General features: G+C 33.5%; 8 protein-coding genes and 2 non-coding genes across 10 annotated transcripts; 7 read left to right on the top strand and 3 right to left on the bottom strand.

The window, feature by feature from the left end:
- Positions 1-53: 53 nt before the first annotated feature.
- Positions 54-3677, top strand: NAEGRDRAFT_52582 (uncharacterized protein; the record flags this gene model as incomplete). Its single annotated transcript, XM_002671929.1, has 3 exons — positions 54-694; positions 1292-1963; positions 2597-3677. 3 exons carry the CDS (start codon positions 54-56, stop codon positions 3675-3677), a joined length of 2394 nt encoding a protein of 797 aa, XP_002671975.1.
- Positions 3678-3744: 67 nt separating this feature from the next.
- On the bottom strand, positions 3745-4661 carry NAEGRDRAFT_81375 (uncharacterized protein). Its single transcript, XM_002672000.1, has 2 exons — positions 4617-4661; positions 3745-4422 (listed from the first exon to the last, which is right to left on the bottom strand). The coding sequence occupies exons 1-2, from the start codon at positions 4632-4634 to the stop codon at positions 3865-3867; spliced, it is 576 nt and encodes a 191-aa protein (XP_002672046.1). The 5' UTR covers positions 4635-4661; the 3' UTR covers positions 3745-3864.
- An 868-nt stretch (positions 4662-5529) lies between these two features.
- NAEGRDRAFT_73009 (uncharacterized protein) lies at positions 5530-6621 on the bottom strand (the record flags this gene model as incomplete). The annotated part of the gene is made up of 1 exon (XM_002672001.1): positions 5530-6621. The coding sequence occupies one exon, from the start codon at positions 6619-6621 to the stop codon at positions 5530-5532; it is 1092 nt and encodes a 363-aa protein (XP_002672047.1).
- Positions 6622-7584: 963 nt separating this feature from the next.
- NAEGRDRAFT_81376 (PQ-loop domain-containing protein) lies at positions 7585-8867 on the top strand (the record flags this gene model as incomplete). Its single annotated transcript, XM_002671930.1, has 1 exon — positions 7585-8867. The coding sequence occupies one exon, from the start codon at positions 7585-7587 to the stop codon at positions 8836-8838; it is 1254 nt and encodes a 417-aa protein (XP_002671976.1). The 3' UTR covers positions 8839-8867.
- Positions 8868-9106: 239 nt separating this feature from the next.
- NAEGRDRAFT_73011 (uncharacterized protein) lies at positions 9107-9754 on the bottom strand (the record flags this gene model as incomplete). The annotated part of the gene is made up of 1 exon (XM_002672002.1): positions 9107-9754. The coding sequence occupies one exon, from the start codon at positions 9752-9754 to the stop codon at positions 9107-9109; it is 648 nt and encodes a 215-aa protein (XP_002672048.1).
- An 806-nt stretch (positions 9755-10560) lies between these two features.
- NAEGRDRAFT_59334 (uncharacterized protein) lies at positions 10561-17040 on the top strand (the record flags this gene model as incomplete). Its single annotated transcript, XM_002671931.1, has 2 exons — positions 10561-13117; positions 13792-17040. The coding sequence occupies 2 exons, from the start codon at positions 10561-10563 to the stop codon at positions 16761-16763; spliced, it is 5529 nt and encodes a 1842-aa protein (XP_002671977.1). The 3' UTR covers positions 16764-17040.
- On the top strand, positions 13264-13337 carry NAEGRDRAFT_t618. The gene has a single exon. It is a non-coding gene; the product is annotated as a tRNA-Thr (tRNA).
- A 964-nt stretch (positions 17041-18004) lies between the features above and the next one.
- On the top strand, positions 18005-18859 carry NAEGRDRAFT_73014 (uncharacterized protein; the record flags this gene model as incomplete). Its single annotated transcript, XM_002671932.1, has 1 exon — positions 18005-18859. The coding sequence occupies one exon, from the start codon at positions 18005-18007 to the stop codon at positions 18857-18859; it is 855 nt and encodes a 284-aa protein (XP_002671978.1).
- Positions 18860-18989: 130 nt separating this feature from the next.
- NAEGRDRAFT_t619 lies at positions 18990-19063 on the top strand. The gene has a single exon. It is a non-coding gene; the product is annotated as a tRNA-Thr (tRNA).
- A 166-nt stretch (positions 19064-19229) lies between these two features.
- Positions 19230-20894, top strand: NAEGRDRAFT_73015 (uncharacterized protein; the record flags this gene model as incomplete). Its single annotated transcript, XM_002671933.1, has 1 exon — positions 19230-20894. One exon carries the CDS (start codon positions 19230-19232, stop codon positions 20892-20894), a length of 1665 nt encoding a protein of 554 aa, XP_002671979.1.
- Between the last annotated feature and the right edge of the window lie 92 nt (positions 20895-20986).

A 20986-nucleotide genomic window follows, 5' to 3' on the forward strand; every position in this document is an offset into this window, starting at 1 on the left:
CTCCGAATAGTGTAGCATCATCAACACCTACAACACCATCTTCTCCTTCCATCATGATGAGTCCACCACCATCATCATCACATCATCAACAACACCATCAGCATCACCATAATCATCATCATCTTCACCATTCAACTCTTCCACCATTAAATTCATTTCATAATTATACTGCTGGAGTGATGCAACATTTTGATGGTTTTCATGGAGGTTCTGCAACCTCTCCTTATGGTTCTCCTTCGTTCTCTCTACCTACAACACCTACATCAAACTATGGCCTTGGAAATGGTCAATCATCGGTAGGCATTGCATCACCTCTTCCAAATGTATTGCATTCGCCTTCTTCAGTGGGGACATCTCCACAACTCAACAATGGATCGAATGTCATGGTCAACAAACCATCAACTTCAGCCTTTGGTAAAGTTTCTACAGCTCCAACCCCTAGTGAAATTGTACCAAATTTTGTCATTGACCAAGTGAGTAAAATTACGAATAGAGATGAATATGAACCAATCAGTCACGAGAATTTAATGTCAATAAGAAAGAGCAAGATTATTTCACCAAATAATGATATTTCTAAAAGTAAGAATCAATCTACTTCAGAGGATGAGGACTATGATGATGATGGATCAGATTCTGCACAAAAAACAAAATCCGATAAGAAGAAGTACCACCCTATTGCCTGTGTGCAGTGCAGGTCTTTACACAAAAAGGTTTGTTTAGTTTCGAATAATGCATTCTAACTCGGAAAAGTGTGACAAGAAATTACCTTCATGCTCAAAATGTATTTCTAGAGGTGTGGAATGTACAGTATGTAGTTATATTGTTTTGGATTTATTGGAATTTCTAATCAATTGATAATAGTATAATACCCCAAGAAAGAGAGGAAAAGTCTCTAGAAAGGACACTGATAAAACTGATGTAAATAATGTTAATAACAATACTAATAATAACATGAATGGAAACTCATCCATGAACCAATCAGGTATTCCACCTTTTGTGAGGACTGAAAAACCAAATAACCATCTTCCTCCACCATCAGTGATTGATTCATACTTTGCAGTTTTATGTGGTGGCCATCCAGCCATTGAAAAGAAAAAGCTAGAATATACTGTTCAAAATAATTACTCCTATATTAATGCACTCCTAGTGACGAATGACTACAATGTGAGGTTACCAATACCTGAAGGAGAAAATGCAGAGACAACATTTATTCTTGCCTTTTATTTATCCATTCAAGCTCTGTATGTTTTTTGATAATAATTTTAACAATGTTCAAACAATTTTAATTCAGATGTGAACAGCGATATGGGTTGTTGGATCTTGCTGAAGAATCCCACAAGCATGCGGAGAAGGAAGTTGCCAGATTGATAGACCACTTTACAAACTTTTACATGGTTGCTTGTTATATCAATATGGCACTGTATGAATCAGGTGGTGGAAATTACAAAAAGGCAAGATTTTACTTGAACAATGTGAATTTTTACTTTGAGGATGAGGAGAATATGAATAAGGATTTCAACTTTTACGAGCAAAATTTGAAAAAGTTTAGAGTATTTGTTGTTGGATCATGCCATTCGGATATTGATAATATTGGATCGTTGGGCACGTTTGTGGAAATGATGCCTCGAATGTTTAAACTGGCTTCTGGAGGACAAGATATGCAACTTCCTCCAGAATGTTGGCAAGTTTTCAATTCTAGGAACGTCACCCCCGATAATTACATGCTTTTCATGCAAATTATGGATATGGTGTCTAAAGCATTCGAAAAATATAGAGCTATCCTTTATGGTATGGCAACGGATTGTCACTCTCCAACATTCTTCAGATTCCAAGATTTACAAAGGGCCTTCATTAACAATGGTATTAGATTTTTACTATTGGAGAAGGTTGTCAATGTGGCCTCAAACTTTGCTGAAGAAACCGCTCTGAAAATTACACTTCTCACAGAACATGACCTGTTCCCGTAAGTATTTCACTTTTACAATCTAATAATCCTCCGAAAATGAAGATATTGTGGACTTGGAGTCATTCTAGGAATAATTAATACTTGTAAATTTCATTTAAACATTGTGAAACAAATAGAGAGTGGAATGCGACCAACACATTCAACAATCATTTCATCAGCAACTAATAAGGCAATAACAGTTGACTACTTTTCCATTTTACAGAAGGATTTAAGAGCATTACAAGTACTTGCAAAGAGATATAAGAGACTAACCCTCTACCACTCTCAAATGATGGATGAAATGGAACAAATCATTAGAAGAAAGCACAATGTCGATCCATTCCACACAGCTCTTCAAATCCAAACACTCTCCAATATGGCACCACCAGTACAGACAGGAACAGGCACTGATAACCCTAATGATGTTCTCCTATCAACCATATTGGGCTATTTGAAGAAGGCAATCGAGAGTAATCAAAATCCACCTCCTTTCGCAGCAAACATGAGTCCTGTAAATGAAACACGTGCTGATTTTGGTTTTCCATGGGAATAATGACCTCTCACCCTCAATAAATCCGTGATCAACATGGCTATGTTGTAATGACTACAGTATGGAACATCATGTTGAACATGTGAAACTGTTCCATCTAGTTCCACAACCAGCAAGATTATCTCTACAGCTCACACAACTTTTACCACATCAAAAAAAATGTCATCCTCATCAGCATCTTCCGAATCAAAGTTTGCAATTCTAGTCATTGACAGTGAACAAAACAATTGGGATTTGCTCTTCTCCGAGAATAATCTTCTCACCAAATATAATTTAGAAATTGAACAAACCACGTGGGAGAATATTGCCTCTGTCACCTCCTTCAATGATGGAAATAATAAGAAGAGAGCATGTGAAATATCGTTGAGACCTTGGAAAACAACTTGTACATTCAATGATCGTAGGAATAGACAACGAATTTTCCATGCTAATTTTGTATTGGTTAGGAAATTAGTTCAGGGATTGAAAATTGATCAACATAATTATGTCAATCACTTGTTGGGAATGATGCATTGTAATTTGCCTTCTATCAATTCATTGCATTCAATTTATTTGAATTTACAAAGACCATTCATTCATGGAATTTTATCTGGAATTAGAGATGAGAAGGGAGCTGATAAATTCCCTCTCATTGATCAATATTATCATGGTGAACCAAATTCCATTCTTTTCACACCTTCATCCTCTGATAAGGTTGTCATTAAAGTTGGAAGTGCAGAAGCTGGATTTGGAAAAGTACTCTTGGATAACAATAATGGAACATTACGTGATTTTGGAGGATGCATTACGAGATATAATGATTTTTTCACAAGTGAACCTTTTATTGCCAATAGAAAGTGTGATATCAGATTGCAAAAGATTGGAAAGAATATTAGAGTTTATGAAAGAGTGAGTTCTAATTGGAAAGGCAATGTTGGAAATTCAATTCTTAAAGAAGTGGAAGTGAAAAAGCATTATAAGGAGTGGATTAAATGGGTTGATGAAGCTGTCAAGTCCAAAATGGGAAGTCCAATGGAAATTTTCACACTCGATGCCATTCAAGTTGAACCAGAACCTGGCAAGTTTGTAGAATATATTTTGGAGATCAATGATTGTGCCAGTGGTCTAGCTCCAGATAATTTACAGGAGGATATTAGAAATATTAGAGATTTGGTAATTTCAAAAATTAGTGATCTCGTTTAACTTTGATTTAAGCATTGAAATCTATAGATCACAATCTGGATAACAGACAATATCATGATATTGAAATGTAAATAAATTGTTGTTTTGTATTGTTTATAAATTGTCAATATTATTCAAAATATTGGCTGCAAAATAATAATAATTGAAAATAATAAAATTGAATCATCAGCTTCAAATATTCCAATTATTATTTAGCAATTCTAGAAGCAGCAGCTGCGTAAGAAGCAATAATTGCAATGATAATAATGGCTGCAACAACAACTGACAAGATATTAAGTCCTAAAGTAATGAAAAATCCAATTTGTCCATATTGTCCATATTGTTTAGCTCTTGGATCTGATGAACGACGGAATTTCATAACTGGAACAAAGAAGAAACAACTGAAACAGAATCCAATTCCAAGGAACCACATGACAAATGTCACTAACAAGGCAAACATTAAAGCTTCTTCAGCTTGTTTGCCTTCTCCAACTGCAGAAACACCATTCACAACAGTTGTAGTAGTTGTGGTGGCAACAGTTGGTTGAGCTACGATCACAGGTTGTGGAGTGTAGTATTGTGGTTGTGGTTGACCATAAGCTACAGGTACCTGTTGACTTGGATCATAGTATGGTTGTTGTGGATATGGTTGACCATAGGCATTTGGTTGAGTTGGTTGACCATAGTATGCTTGTGGTTGTTGTTGATTTGGATCATATTGAGGAGGAGGTTGAGCATAGGTAGCTTCTTGCTTTACGTTAGGATCCTATCATTATTAGTAGTATTCGAAACATGTAAAATTTCATCACAACATCACGTTTTGAACATTAGTTTTTAAATGTTGCATGTGTTGTTATTATCCAAACATTATTATCATTTTTGTATGTCATTTCCAAATAGTTTCGGTTAGATTTTAAAGTTTAGAATAAACATTGTTCATAACAAAATTGCACTACCTACCACTGGTTGTTGATTCATGATGTTGTTATATTGATTGGTTTCGTCTTGTTTTTTTGTGATATGAAGCGAGAATTTGCGTGATGTTGAGTTGAAACTTTTCAGTGAATTTTCGAATAGAAATAGAACGCTCTTTCGAATTAAAAGTCCTTTTGGTTTGCAGGTTTCTGTTTCCAGGCATTGAGAGAAAATTAACGAGAGTGATTATAATGATATTAGTTGTAAAGTATTGATTGGGTCATTGTTCATGTGCCACAAATTAAATCAATTTCGAATAGTAATTATGAAAGTGTATGAAAGATGGATTTCGTAACCTATTAACCAATCGCATTGTTTGTGCGAAAGTTTGATTTGACAAGTTTAAAACTTCATACTTGGACTTTGATAACTACAGTTCATTTCTTACTTTGTATTCGAAATAATGTTGTATTCTAACAGATAATGCCACCTATATTTCCATCTTGTTTCCAAATGACCATGGTCATTATTAATTGATTGTTACATTCTAACATGTTTGATACCTCAAAGAAAATCACAATCTAACAAATTGACGATTCGTTGTTTAGTAAAAACTAAACACAGATCTTGACAATTTCCATTACACACAAACACTAAAAAAATATGTTCAATAACAGAGATTCATATGGTGCTAGACAAGCCATCTTTACAGGTGGATTTTGAGAAGTTCCCAAAGCATGACTATAATTATTTCATTAATTCTGGAGGAGTGCATTCCGAAAATTTGTTAATGTTGCCAACTTTGATTTTAGATTGAAAACCCATCAGTTGCAAGTGGATGAAATCAGCAGTAAATAAAATCCAACTTAACAAAGTAAATGCCTATATAAACTCTTAAATTATTTGTTCTCTAATTGTGTAAATGTAAAACAGGTAGTATCATTGACAAGTTCACTAATTATCCAAAATACACAAAGAATCCGATATCCTTCTTTAGATATTCACTATTGAAGAGTTGATCCTTTTTCTTTTGAAACAACTCGTAGAGTTTTGTACATGTCATTCCTAATCTTGCTAATGTGAATGGATCTCCAATTATTTCCATAATTGAAATCCAATAATCAGTGTGTAGCTCCTCATTCCAAATTCTTTGAATGGGACCTTTATCCATTACTGGTCTATCAATTAAAGAAAATACAAACTTTGGATTATTGTAATATTGAAGCATGTCATCAAACGTGTCAATATCCATTTTAGAAGATATAAATTCCTCAATGGTCATCTTTGCTTTTTTCTCTTCTTGTTTGGACTTTTTCTTTTCAGGAGTATTCAAATATTCATCGTATGCATTCTGATAATTTTTAACCAATATAGACCTTGGAATTTGAGTTGAATGTTGAAAATGTTCACTCAACTCTCTCAATCGATTCGGATGAATGAAAGTAATACTAACATCGCCATCCATTCTAGAATTATGTTGAGTAGCCACCGACAATAAACTAAAATAAGGTTCCTCTCTAAATAATTTCTTCATTCTTTCAATTCCCTCACTATTCAAATCTTCGTACTTTCCATTCGAATCCTTCTTCAAATATTTACTATTCAGCTCCTCTTGCATATCACTCTTAAATATGGTATGACCACAAATCAAACCCTCAAACTCTTCTTCATTCGACCAACACTCATCCAAATCCAACTCATTCGCAAATTCAACAAACAAATCAAAAGCATTAAAATTAAGAGTTGCAACATGAAAACAAGGCTTTAAATTATCGAGCAAATGTTTCCAATCCGTAATCTTACCCTCCTCTATAAAATCCAAAGCCTTGTATTTTCTCTTACTCGCATCATACGGAATGTACTTCTTTTTAATTCTCTTATTGATTTGATCTTGTTCTTCTTCTTGATCGGAGAAAATTTGCTCCAAAACTTGCTCTAGTTTTTTATCATTGGTCTGATCTTCTGATTGTGAAGAAGCTTGTTGAATTTTTCTGATCCGATCTGCCAAATGCTTCAAATTAAAAAGCGTAAATTCTGCATAGAGTCCCATCACGAATTGTTTTTAATATTTTTTTTCACTAAATTTTTTTTTAAAATTTAATTTTTAAAATGTAACGGTTTTTTTGGATGTGAACAGAAATGGAATTTGAGGAAGGACCTCAATGTTTGGTGAAAATTCCTTACTTGGTGGTGATAATATTACTGTAATGATGAGGAATAGTAAATATTTTTCATTGTAAAGTGATGAACTTGAATATTCAAATGATGAATATGGAAAGAGTGACACGTATTCTATCACATCTACAAATATCGAAAGCATTTGCATTTTTCAATCTTGAACGATTGATGTCTTGTTGTACTTGATCACGATACTTGTCATGCTTCTGGAGAAATATATTGACTTTCGAATAGAATGCATGCTGGTGCGGAATTTAATATTTGAACGAAATTAATTATTTGAAATTCTGTGCTATCAAAATTCATTTGTGAGAGTCCAGTAAGTGTTAACTATTTCACCTTGCTCTTACCATTTAATTCTTGAGGTTTCGAATAAGTGAGCCCTTCAAATTATTCGAATTGTCTCTTTTGGCAATCTATTCCCAAACCATCACAAACGAATATCGAAATATAAATTTGATGGCACAAGACAAACGGACTGTCAAAGCAAGTGAAAAAAGAAACAAGTTTATTGTTGGTATTGGTATTACATCACCTACTTTCGAATAACGTTAAACGAAACAACAACAAGAAATTACTTGAATAACATTGTCTCTCGCTAGTCCTTTAAATATTGTGTTAGAAGACTAAATGTTTAAACTTTCGTCTAGTTTCCCAAAAGAATCGTTTTGTAGTAACCAAGTTATTAGAAAACAACAACAATAACAAAATTGTGGACGGTGAATTATTATTCAAATTAGTTAGATAACGAATACCATCGATATCCAAGAATCAAGTTCTCTTGTTACTCCTAATTTCACCAAAATTAATTATTCGAAACCTTTAATTTATCATCATGGTTCACGTGAACGATTTTTTACTAACAAACATCATCCCTTCAGCTCTAACAAACCTATTCGAAACTTCTTCTCTCACACCGAATGTAACTTTTATGCAAACTTGTGTGAGATTTGATCCAGCAGGTTTCGAATATGTTGGCTGGGTATGGGATATTTTCGGCGAATGTGTCCACGAACCAAGAGAAATAGCTTCCTTTGCAGTTGGCATGATTTCCATTGGATTTTGGATGTGTGCTCTCCTGCCACAAGTCATTGCGAATTTCAAAAATAGAGATGCCTCCTCCCTGTCAACTGGCTACTTGATACAAATCACTTTGGGTGATGCCTGTTCCATGACAGCTGGTATCATGAGTGGTCAATTGATTACTCAAATTTTATTGAGTGCTTACTTTGTATTAATGGACGTTGTAATGATTGCTCAATATTTTTGTTTTGTGGTCATTCCAAAAATTTATAGAAAAGTCAAATCGAGGAAAATTCAACCTGAAAAAAATCAAGAAATTGCAAATTCTCAAAGTGAATTGGTGAATAAGGAGAAGGTTGAGGTAAAATGTGAGAATTCAAAGCAGCAGGAAACAATTTTGAAGAGTTCGATTTGGATTTCAATTTTGGCAATTTTAGTATTGATTACATTCTTTACAACTTCAACAATGCTTTCGAATAATGTTGAGAATGCACAGAAAATGAATCAAAAAACAATGAGAAAACTATTGCATGCCATTAATGAAGGACAAGAATACTCAACCACTCAACAAGATCACAACAGTTTCACCTTCCCTCCAAACACTCCAGTTTCCATTGTTGGTTTCTCATTGGGTTGTTTCTGTGCCATTCTCTACATGGGCAGTAGATTACCTCAAATCTTTTTGAATTTCAGAAGAAAAACATGTGATGGTCTCTCACCTATTTACTTTGGAATTGGTATTTTAGGAAATGTTTGTTATTGTGTTTCGATTTGGTTGTACTCTTCAGATTCGGCTTATTTAATGACACGTATTCCTTGGTTAGTGGAATCGACTGTAAATATATTTTTGGATATTTTCATCATGTGGCAATTTGTGTATTACAATTACTTGTATAAGGGAAAGAAACCAGAAAGTAAGGAAGTAAAGAATAAGAAAGTGGAAGAATTGAAAGTTGTTTCTGCCATGAGTACAGTTTCAGATACTTCTCCAAAGGTGAATGCTCCAACAAATGATGATTGGTCATCGAGTTCAACTTCTGCGAGTCCAAAGGAACAAATTGTGTAAATATTCAACAAATTATTTCTTTATCGAAATTTTAGTAATTAATTTTTTTGTAATGTTGATCAACATCTCTTAAACAGTTTACAATAGTTTAAGATAGCCTTTCAAATATTTGGTCCAAGGGGTTTTCTATTGAAAAATAGGTGGAAGAGTTGTGTTGTGTATTGTTTGATTTACTGTGTGGAAGGTCAAGTTTCGAATAGTTTAACTTGTCAAGGTCATACGTTGGTTGGATGAAAGCATTGAGAAATTGAGTGCACCAAAATTGATGTTAAACAAATGAAAGAGTTTGTCCACTGCTTACACTAACTGCTGGAACGAAGGGAGCAAATCTCACATCACCAAATGGATACCAAGGTCTCAATTCTTGATTTGTTTTGTCTCTAATTAGACTAAACCTCACTAATCCCATATATTTAACATCATCCTCTATATCAGAATATCTATTTGTAGTATGTTGGAATGGGATAACATTTGGAACATTTGTTAAATCAAATTCTATTTGAATGATATCACCAGTTTCAAAGTTTTGTTCCAACTTGCAACATGTGTGTTTGTCGCTTAAAACTGCATGGATAATTTCTTTGGTTCCGGTAATTGAAGCAATTCCCTTTGATTCTGATTGCCAGCCAATGACCTCTCCACTACGTTGATCATTGAAAGGGAAGAAATTGAGAGATTCAATTCCAATCATTATTTTGATTGAATTTGAAACAATTTCAGGATGATAATTATCCAATTTAATCTTCCACTTGTAATACCTGCCAGGTTTCAACAATCTGACCGATTTCACAGTATAAAATTCACCATGTGAAGGTCTTTCGATTGTTTTAAGAGTGTTAGATGTCAATTCAAACTTGTTGTAATACTGATATTCAGTATCCCACCTATATCCAAAACAAGAAATCAATTGGCACATGACAGAAAAATATAAATTCTTAAATCTTTCCTTTTTTACATTCTCAACAACCTTTCCATACTCACTTTCGGTAAGATCATTTAATTTACAATAAATTTTACATAATTTCATGAAAAAGTATTCACTCTCCATCAATAAACAATAAATCTCCCTGTTCAATGAAAAATATTTAGCAATTCTATGAAGGTAAATTGGCAAATATTTCGTAGAGCATCTCTGATGGCACAACGTTGTGTAATAGTAGACGATCGAGTGAGTGGGTACAGCCAGGGGATGTCATTTTTTGATCTGTTGTAATATCACACACTGAGAGGTGGTGAATCTTGCCGAATCAAAACTAAATTTTCCATTACTCTTATTGGATCAAAAGCAAGTCTTTAACTATCACATTTTCACTGGTGGACTGTTTCAATATAATACTTTACAAAATTCCCTGAGCCTCTCAATACATTGACCTCATACGAAACACAACGTTGGGATCAAAATCCCCACAACAGAATCTAACCTTCAAACAAATAACTCAAGCATTGAGAATCAATTATTCCTGTTCCGCAACAATCAGCCTTAAAGATTTGGCGCCAAAATACTCAACAAACTTTCTTGCTGCTGAATTCCCAAACTTTTGCTTCTTCTTGTTTTAAAAAGTTTTTGATCGCAACACGTTCAAAAAAACAAAACAACTTTGATCAAAGGAACCTATTAAATAACTTCTTTATCAACAACAAGAAACAAAATCAAATCCCCTTCCGAAATATTTCTAAATTTATTAGAATTTTAAATAGATCATATTGTATTAAAGTATCAACATGTTAGGTTATACTCCTCAGTATTTAGCTCCTTCCACTTATGATGGAGGTAATAGTAGTAAAAAACGTAAATATCCCGACAAGCCATGGCATCACAAATTGAAGCCAAATACAAGAGTTGAATTGGTAAATTATATTGTAGAAGTTACACAGGGAAATGCCCAAGTGATTCGGAAGAAGATTTTCGATTTGATCATTCAATCACAAGCTGTTGATGATTTTGCTAGAGATTTGGCTGAATATGCATGCAGTAGCAAAAGTAACCTTTCTATGGATACGATTAGAGACAGAGTGGAGGTCATGTTGGAACGTGATGTTAATGCACTACCAACTCCAAATCTAGCACACCGCTTGAATCAAACTGTTAGGCCTTTATTCAATGATAGTAATGATATTGGGATGAGTGTGAGAGCTAACCAATTCAATAATGAATTGTTTGAAAAGTTGGTGGAAAGGAATAAGTTGTTCACTCATTCTTCTGTCAATAATACTGATGTAGATATTCCAGAATTAATGGAACAATACAAGTATTGTAACAAGCTGGCCAAGTTGTGGATCATGCAAGATTTGACTCGAAGGAGAGAGGAACTCTCAAAATCTAAACTGAATGCAATGCCTAATGAACTGCATGATGATCAACTATTGCACAATTTACCATTTGATTTGATGTTTGAAATTGTTTCATACATTCCAGTAGACAACAAGTCAATTTGGTGGGCTCAATTTCTCAAGTATAGAATTATTTCTAATTCCTTCAAGTTAAGATTGGAACAAGAAATTTTCACAAAATTTAGTAAGGAAGGCATTGACATTTCTCACTTTGATGATAGCTTGTTAACATTGGAAGGTCTGACCTGTTTATTAGCAAGCCATTCTCAATATGAAAAACAAGGAAAACAGTTTAATGGTGACTTTATTCGATTACATATTACTGAAAAACAAACAGAATTACAAAAATTAACTGCCCCAAAATTCAATGGAAACATTATTCCTCCAAATGAAGAAAGTAATTCAAATATTGTTGAGACTCAGATATTTGACGAAGAATACGTTGCTGAGGTATATTCTCAATCTGCTAACCAAGAAATTACTCCTCAAAGTCCTTTCCAGAGAAATTTTATCGCCAACAAAGAATCATTTGACAATACACCATTACCATTTATCAATGAACAATTTAATTCCTTTGAGTGTGAAGAATTTGAAAATCCTTACATTAAGTCCATCACCATTTCCAGTTCAAGAGATTTTCACTTCATTATTCCTGGACTGGTCAATCTGGAAGAGCTGACCTTAATCGTTTCGACAGAGGATTTTATGTATTTGTTCTCCAAGATGTTTCAAACCATTTCACATCTCAAGCTAAAGAAGATTGTACTAGTTTATTATGGAGTTGTTCCAGCATCATTTACAAGACTTATTCTGGATAAAGTTGAAATGCTTGATTATGGAGGAAGTTTCTATGTTTATTCAGCCATGGATACAACATTTATTAGCAATTTACGCATATCTTTGCCAAATGTAAATATAATTTGTGAAGGTAGAGTGTTAAATAGAAGTAATGATTTTAGAGACTTGAAGGTTATACCTTGTAGAATTCAAAACTTTACTAACACCAAATTTATATTGGATAATGGATGGTATAGACCTGTAGTACAACGAACCCGGTCATACGCACAAGGAGATGAAAAGTTTGCAACTATTTTTAATAATGATTGGTTTACAGTTAAGGAAAAGAAGGAGTTATTGAACTATTTTGTTGATAGATATTCCTTTAACTGGAAAGAAGAGCTCAAAACCAGCATCCATCAATCTCTCTTCCAATACTATATTTACTTGTTAAATATTAATCAGAAACAATTTGAATACAATTCACCCACAAAATATGTAAATGAACCAAAGAACAAACCAAACCTTTTGGATTGTATTGTGTGGGGTCTTGATGTTTCAAATTGCCCAGAACAAATCCTTAGATTATGTACTAACTTTGGTAAAATTGGCTTGAAATTAGTTATTGACAAGTTAGAAAAAGACCCTGATTATCTCACAATTGAACATATGCGAATTTTTTTTAAACAAGCTGCCCATAACAGTGATTATTTGCACTTGTTAGTTCAACTAATTCCCCACATTAACAATAGTGAGCATTTATTTGATGTTTATCAAAAGAATGGAGATAAGGTTAATATTCTGTTATCTGTCATTCCTAACAATCCCATTCTAGTTGAGCATATTATAGATAATTTTGTTACTAGTGCAAATCTTCAGAGTGAATTGCAACATGAGAAATCTCCCAAATCCCTTCTTCAAACTACAATTCAATCTCAACTCCCCAACTCTACAATTCTTAAAATTGCCCAGAAAAACCCTAAATTGCTCTATCAAAAATCAAAAAATGGTCGCATTCCACTCCACTATTGCTTTACTCCTCACAGATATCAATTAATTAAGCCATTCCTTGAAATGGCTCCTGAAACATTTGAATATGAAGACGAAAATGGTTTCAAACCTTATCATTTCGTTCAAGAACATGAATTATCCGGTTATGGACGTATTTACGGTACGCCTGGTTTCAACTTTGAAGCATTTATTGATTTAGTCCTCCCAGATTTTGCCAAAGAGAGATTGAGAGAGTATTTAGCTAATAATCAAGATTAATTAATGAATTTTTCCAAGATATTAAGGCTTTCGTCACGCTTATTGTGCGCCTTCCTAGCTCAGTTGGCAGTAGCGCTGTCCTAGTAAGACAGAGGTCTTGGGTTCGATTCCCAAGGGAGGCATTTTGCCTTAATTCTAACACATTTGCTTTGGATAGATAAGCACAATTTTGCAAATACAACAGTGCCTGGTAGAACCAATTTGAGTGGATGTAATTAGCAGGAAGATAGGTAAAATCAAAAAAGTAATGCTTTCCTCAGTAATTTCATTTTTTTGCCAAATCTGATTTGGCGAATTGAAATGGACTAAAATCTTGTTGTAACAGTAAACCATGTAGGAAAGCATTGCTTTATTAGATTTTATTTATCTTTTTAGAAAATTAAGTGACACTCCAACCAAACAAAAAAATGAGTGCAAACAACACCTCTTATCAAGATTTTAATAATTACATCAAGAGATCGTTTGACGAACAAGGCAATTTAACAATCTCAAACAAAACTGGTGAATCCAAGTTCAACAAATGGCGATTAGAGACTAAACACATGTCTGTTGAAACACCTGGCTTTCACTTCTCAGACATTCTTTGGATGGCTTTTAAACCAAGAACAAAGGATAATTGTCCTGTTGAACATTCTTTGGATGTGTTGCATGTTAAACAAGAAGGTTCCTTGTTAATGGTTTCATACTTTTCTGAAGCCAAACCTCTTGCTGCCGCTATTCTTACCTCTACTTCTTTTGAATCTTATTCTGACCGACATGAATTCAAATTCAAAGCTGAAGACTGCTGTAATGACCAGATTGGTGGGATGTCCAATCTTCTCGTTCAATTCTGTAAAGAATATCTTCGTAGTTCTTATCAAACAAACCTAACATTTCAAGAACTGTGCAGAAAATATGTTCATAAAAGGGATGCATTTGGTTTTTCTCTGTTGCACCACTTTATCTTTAATGGATTTACTGCAGAGATTATCTATTTAGAAAGTATCATGGGATCATCTATTTTTCCGATGTTTTTGGAAATCGAACAAAAGAAACTGGTAAATAGCTCGAAAGAAGTTCTCTATTCAACAAGCAAGAACTACTTTTTGAAGGAAAAGTGCAGAGAAATGCTAACAGAGTACTGCCAAGTTTTGAAAGGTAAGGCAGGTTTTGAAGATTTTGTTGCTCTTGAATTGGAAAGATTATCTGAAATCAGACTGTTGGGGGTTGCTACCGGAAACACAGAGTTCAAAACCAGGTTGTTGTATCTTTATAACTTTTTAACCATTTCAGGAAAGCTCATTTCTACAAAGAATCCAACCCTTGGCTTGGCCAGTAATCAAAAGATTAGGGAAAGAATATTCAATGTTGACCAAAACAAGTATATTGGAACCAAAAATGTTGAAGAGATCACCAGGTTCGAGATTATCATTGGATGTTTCTTATTATTCAATTATGGTCACTTGGGAGATGAGAGAGTTGTAGAAAGAAATATTCTTTACAACTTATGGAGGTCTTGCATTGAATTAGATGCAAAAAGAACTCCAAGGGAAGAAATCAAAACCTCAAAAGATGCCACATGTAATCCCACGGAAGAACCAAGAACATCAAAACATTCAAAACAACCCTCAGATCAAATGGAATTTAGCCATAGCAAACCACTTGTTGAAACTCCAAAAAAAAAGCAAAAGAAAACCTCAGAGTCACCCAACACAACCCCAAAACTCACACCTCCTCCCTTGTTAATATCTACTCCAAACATTTCTTCTGTATCAACCAATATATTGGAGCCAACAACTCCTACCTTAAAAGACTACATACACTTGAAACAGCAAATGAATCTTTCAGACAAGTGCATTACGTTTTTAAAGCATTTCCCTGAAAAGTGCAGAGAGAGAGCAGAAGATTACATACGAAGCTCTGATTGGAATCATTTTCACAGAGCTTTAGCAATTTGGAGGCTAGTTAATAAGATGACTGGTGCACTTAAATTTGAGTTTGATTTCAAGACAATAGAAGGCACTCTACTTTTTATTGGGGAATATTTCTTTGAGTGTCTTTCAAAATCTACCAATTCATTACTTAAATCATTTTTCATTGTGAGACAGCTAGCTTATTTACTAAGTGATAATCCAGAAAATAGTTTATTTATTTTGAATGCAGAAAAATTATCAGACATTTTCAAAGATGAAAATATAATATCAAAACTTTATACAAGATCAGACCTTAGAGGAAGAACTTTACAGTTTGAAAATGAGTATTATCTCAACACTTCCTTAATGAACGAAAAATATGCATCCAAAATGCTTTTCCATTTGAAATCTAACAAGAAAGTATGTGAATTGAGTGAAGAATTGTTTAACAAAAAGACATCAGAAACACATGAAACTAAAGAGAAGTATTTTGCCACTGTTGTCTATCCTGTGATCAATGGAGGAGATTTTGCTTTATATAGACAATTAAACTATCAATTTAGAGAGGAGTATGAATTCTTAGTTCAGAAATGGGTTGGCGGACAATACCCAGATTTTTCATTGGTCTTCTTTTTCTTGAAGAAAAGTTTCTCGTTGCAACACTTGTTCAAAATTTTAGGGAACTCTTGTGCAATGTGGAAAAACAATCATAGCTCTTGTTTTTCTAAAATTTTAGAGTTGAGTCGTTCTTATAATATTATAACCAATAATTTGAAAAACATTGGAAATTTAATTTTGAAGGAATTTTTCGGTGGATCATATGTATTTGAAATAGATTGCAGCAATAACTTGGAAATAATGTGGACCCTTGCTTATGGTAATGCAGAGTCAGTGGAAAATTTGACTCAATATTCTCAATTGTTTGGACAAAAAGATGAAATATTTGAATCTTTATCTTTGTGTCAGTCATATTTCTATGATGTTGTTTCAACAGGTTACTCACCTGAAAATGATGAATCTGTTTTCATGTTTCTGTGGGGGAATTTGCTTGTCAAACAAAAGAAAAGTCATGAAGTGCAACAGTTCGATGTTTGCTGGGTGAAAATGGATAAACTGAAAGTCTCTTTGTATTTAGGTGAGGCAAAGAACAATACATCAGAGAATGCTCAAAACGTTTTTGATGGGAAGGTGGACGAATTGAGATTGCCATGTCCTAGATATCAAATGCAGGAGAAAAATTTAACAGTAGGTGTATGGGAGAAATCTTACAGGGACTTGAAAATTTACAAAATCACCAATTTTACGGTGGAAAAAGAAACAGGAGAATCGGTTAACACTCTTTCTGTATTCTTTGTATCTGACAGCAAAAAGGATACATTAGATTTTGTAACAAACACTTTCAAATTAACATTGGAAGAAAAAGAATTGGATGTCGATTCACCAATTCTTGAAAAGAAAGATCTCTCTTTGTGTGACATAAGTACTGTCAACTCTGTCAGATTTAAGAATGGGAATGGAAAGTTTATAATTGCTAGCTCTCTTTTAAAATCACCAAGGACCACCAAAGAAGATGGTATTCCAGATAGAGTTGTTGTAAAAGAAGATGGTCGGTTGTTGTTTGTTATGGACCTTAACTACCAAAAAGAAAAAAAATAACTTAACTTTATTAGTTGGTAGAAAATTTAAGCAAAGAGAGTATAATTTCCTGACTCTTGTATTTATTAAATACAGTATTACCTTGAAGTATTGTTAATACTTTAATACGGAGAAAATCTCCTTAAAATGAGATTTTCTCCTAAGGTCCAAATAAGGGTAGGATTCACACAACCTTAAACGAAAAGACATCATCTACTAAGTTTATTATTTAAACAATGAATGGTGGAATATGAGCAATTAATATAGTTTGAAATAAACACACCAAGAATAAAACAAATTGAAAATTTATTGAAATCAAGGTGGAAAATCAACTCGATGAATACTAAGTGGAAAAATTCAAACTCTCTTGATGGTGATGTTAGACATTCCCTACTAATGATACTATGTTGTTGAAATAACTCCAAATATCCAAAAACTATTGTTCGGAGTGTTGTTGATGATATATTTGAATAGTACTATTCGAAGAAAGTTTGGAAGATGATAAAGTACATGTTGAGTTGTGGCATATGTATAATTTCAAATATACACGAAGCAAACTTGATGAAATGAGAAGATGAATTCCTTCTATTGATATTAAATTACTAGTAATATAATAGAGAAGGGCAGAGGATATTTCATTCCGTGATTGATGGCTTAACATTTTTTCTATTGTAATTTTATCCATTTGGAATTTGTTTAGATCATAATGAGGACATTATCATTTCAGAGCATCATGCAGGAACGAGAGCCAATATTCACTTGCTTCAAAAGGCAGGTGAGTGTTCGTTACAAAGAAGAGTTTGTATGCTTCCTTCCCAACCTATCTCATGTTCGAGCGAGTGCAGAGATATATTTTCATTAGTGAGGAAGGAGATTCAATGATTAATATTATTGATTATGAGGGAAATAGTGTGAAACGAGTTAAAACATTTAAGGATTGCAATTCCTGATGGAATGTGTATTAATGATAAAACTGGAGAACTTTATCTTGTGAAAATAATCAACTATTGATTTTTAAATAAAAAAATGAGTAAAAACCACACAAAAGGTTTGTTGATGATTTTTTTGTGAAATTTCTAATAGGTTGATGATCAGAAATATTCTCGGATGATATGTGCCAAGAGATCTTGGCATTTGTTGATGATTGGAAATTTATACTGACAAGTTGTTGTCTAGTTTCTAAACAATGGCTCGAAATTGTAAAAAAATATTCTAATCTACGGATTAGTATTAGAAAATTGGATGATGAAAGAATTCACACAATGACCAAAAGCTCTTTCATCAAATTATTTCGGGAATTGGAGTTATTTGAAGGAATTGATAATGAAATATCAAGTGATTTTTTAAAAGAATTCAAGTATTTGCGTGAGCTCACAATTATTCGAAACATGGCAAAGCATGAATCTATTCTTGATGGTGTGGGAAGAGCTAAATCAATCAGTGACTTAAAAAACCTGACTACTCTTGATATTGGATATAGTAGAATTGGTAATGAAGGTTTAGAGTCAATTGGTCAACTGGAAAATTTAACACGTCTTAACATTCGCTCTAATAATATAGGATTAGTCGAGCCAATAATTAATTTGAAAACATTAACAGCCCTCGATATTGGTGAAAATAGTATTGGAAACGAGGGAGTCAAATCAATAAGCAAATTGACTGAATTGACCAGTCTTTTTATTGATTACGATGATATAAATGAAGAGGGAGCGAAATATCTTTGTGAATTACCAAATTTAACTATTTTAGATTTGACAGGAAGTAATATTGGCGATGAAGGTGCCAAGTTTATTGGTCAATCTACAAAATTGAAACATCTCTTCCTATCATTAGCAGATATTTCTAATGTAGGAGTAAATTATTTGAGTTCCTTGAATGAATTGGTTGATCTTATTCTTTCCCTTAATGATATTGGTGATGAGGGATTAAAGCACCTTAGTTCATTGAAGATGCTTAATTATCTCAATGTTTCAGGAAATCAAATCACTGATGAAGGAGTTGTATTTATAAGAGAGATGGAAAATTTGAAAAGAATTTCAATAACGAATAATTTGTTGACAGCTGTAGGAGAAAATTTAATTCAAGAAATGTCAATTACTACTGATTTAGACTTATGATTATCATTTTGTATATAAGGAATTTAACAGCTGAAGGTTATATATATAGGATTCTATATATTAGATTTTGTTTTTTGCCAGTTTTTATCTGATTTCCAAGATATTAAGGCTTTCTAAACGCTTATTGTGCGCCTTCCTAGCTCAGTTGGCAGTAGCGCTGTCCTAGTAAGACAGAGGTCTTGGGTTCGATTCCCAAGGGAGGCATTTTGCCTTAATTTCTTAACAATTCCTTAAAAGACATGTAAATGTTGAAGGCTTTTAATGCTCTTTAAAATTGAAAGCCTTGAAGGAAATATTTGAGAGGAACTCCATAAATGGAAGATCGATTATTTTCGTAATTTTGCAAAAATGGAAATACTTTAAAAATTTAATGTCTAAAAAAATGAAATTATTCAACATCTTTCTAATTATCTGTATCGCCTGCTATCTGTTCTTACCAGTATTCTGTCTATCCACACAAGTTACTTCCAATGGCGTTACATATTTAGGATTTCAAAATGGAAACGTTTCTTCCTTTATTGGAATTCGTTATGGACAAGAAACCTCTGGCAATAATAGATTCAAGATTACTGTACCCTTCCTCTATGATCAATCCTCTGTGGTCAATGCAACTTCATTTGGCCACGTTTGTCCACAACCAACCACTGCCACAACTTTACTTTCGGCCATGAGTGAAGATTGTCTTAATCTGAATATTTGGACACCAATGTTGAATGAAAGTGTGCAAGTTATGGTTTGGATTCATGGTGGTTCATTCACAAGTGGTTCAGGTTCTATCTATGATGGTTCGTATTGGTGTTCGAAAGCAGCCGAAATGGGAATTCCAGTAGTTCTTGTAACTATTAATTATAGATTGGGATCTTTGGGTTTCTTATCTGATAAGACAAGTGGTGTGAATGGAAACTTTGGTTTATACGATCAATTAGAAGCTATCAGATGGGTCAAAGTAAATATTCGAAACTTTGGTGGAAACCCTGACAAGATTACCGTAGCAGGAGAATCAGCAGGTGGCATGTCCATAGCATGTCTACTCTCCACCTCCATTTTCTCTTCAGAAAACCTCTTCCAACAATCAATCATTCAAAGTGGAATTCTTCCAAGCTCAGTTTTACAAAATACTTTGGACGGAGCTCAAGCATTTACAAATATTTTGAAATCAAGAGTTTCCTGTTTCACACTAGCTTGTTTGAGACAATTACCATTTGCAGATTTCATTACAGCTCAGAGAAATATGACCTTTGTTCCAGTAGTTGATGGTCAACTTTTATCCGAAACTATTTATCAAAATTTAGACAAGGTCAATAATCCAATCTCCAATATTTCCATGATGGTTGGAACGACCAGGAATGAAACCACTGCATTCACCTGTGATAGAGGATCTAATCTCAATATCTATCAATTATATGTCCTCTTCAGAACTCTCTTCAATATGGAACCTCTCTCATCAATTTTCGAGTTGTTGGCACAAGTGTCCATTCTCTATGGTGGACAGGGGACTTATTCGAGTATTTTGCAATTCTTTAATGTGTTTATGACGGATGCATTGTTTTATTGTCCAGCTCGATATTATTCATCGGTGGTTTCAGAGATGCAGAAGAATGTTTCGTCTAAAAGTAGAGTGGAAAGGAATGTTTATCAGTATGTATTTTCGTATGTCCAACCGAAATTGGGTCCTTGTTATGGAGCTCCACATGCTTCTGAATTGCCTTATTTGTTTCCATCAATTTTGGACGAAATTAAGAATAATCCAGATTTGAGTGGAATGTTTTCTGATTCTCAAAATTTAGAATTTTCAGATAAGGATCGAAAAATATCTGATTCAATGATTTATTATTGGACTAATTTTATCAAATATGGAAAACCAGATGGAGAAAATCCAAAAGAAGAATTCCCAAATTGGATTTCGTTTAATAGATGTGAAGAGAAGTTATTGTATATTGACATCCCTCTCAAGATGGAACAAGCAATGAAAGAAACAATTTGTAACTTTTGGGACGATCAATTTGGAAGAAAGAAAATTGAGAAACATTGTTGAGAATAAATATTCGAAATCATTCGAATCTTGTATTAAATCCCAACAATTCATTTTTTTAAATTATTAGAAACTAAAAGAATCTCACAAACAAT

The sequence above is a fragment of the Naegleria gruberi genome, assembly GCF_000004985.1.
Source record: "Naegleria gruberi genomic scaffold NAEGRscaffold_57, whole genome shotgun sequence".
Lineage (NCBI taxonomy): Eukaryota > Heterolobosea > Eutetramitea > Acrasida > Naegleriidae > Naegleria > Naegleria gruberi.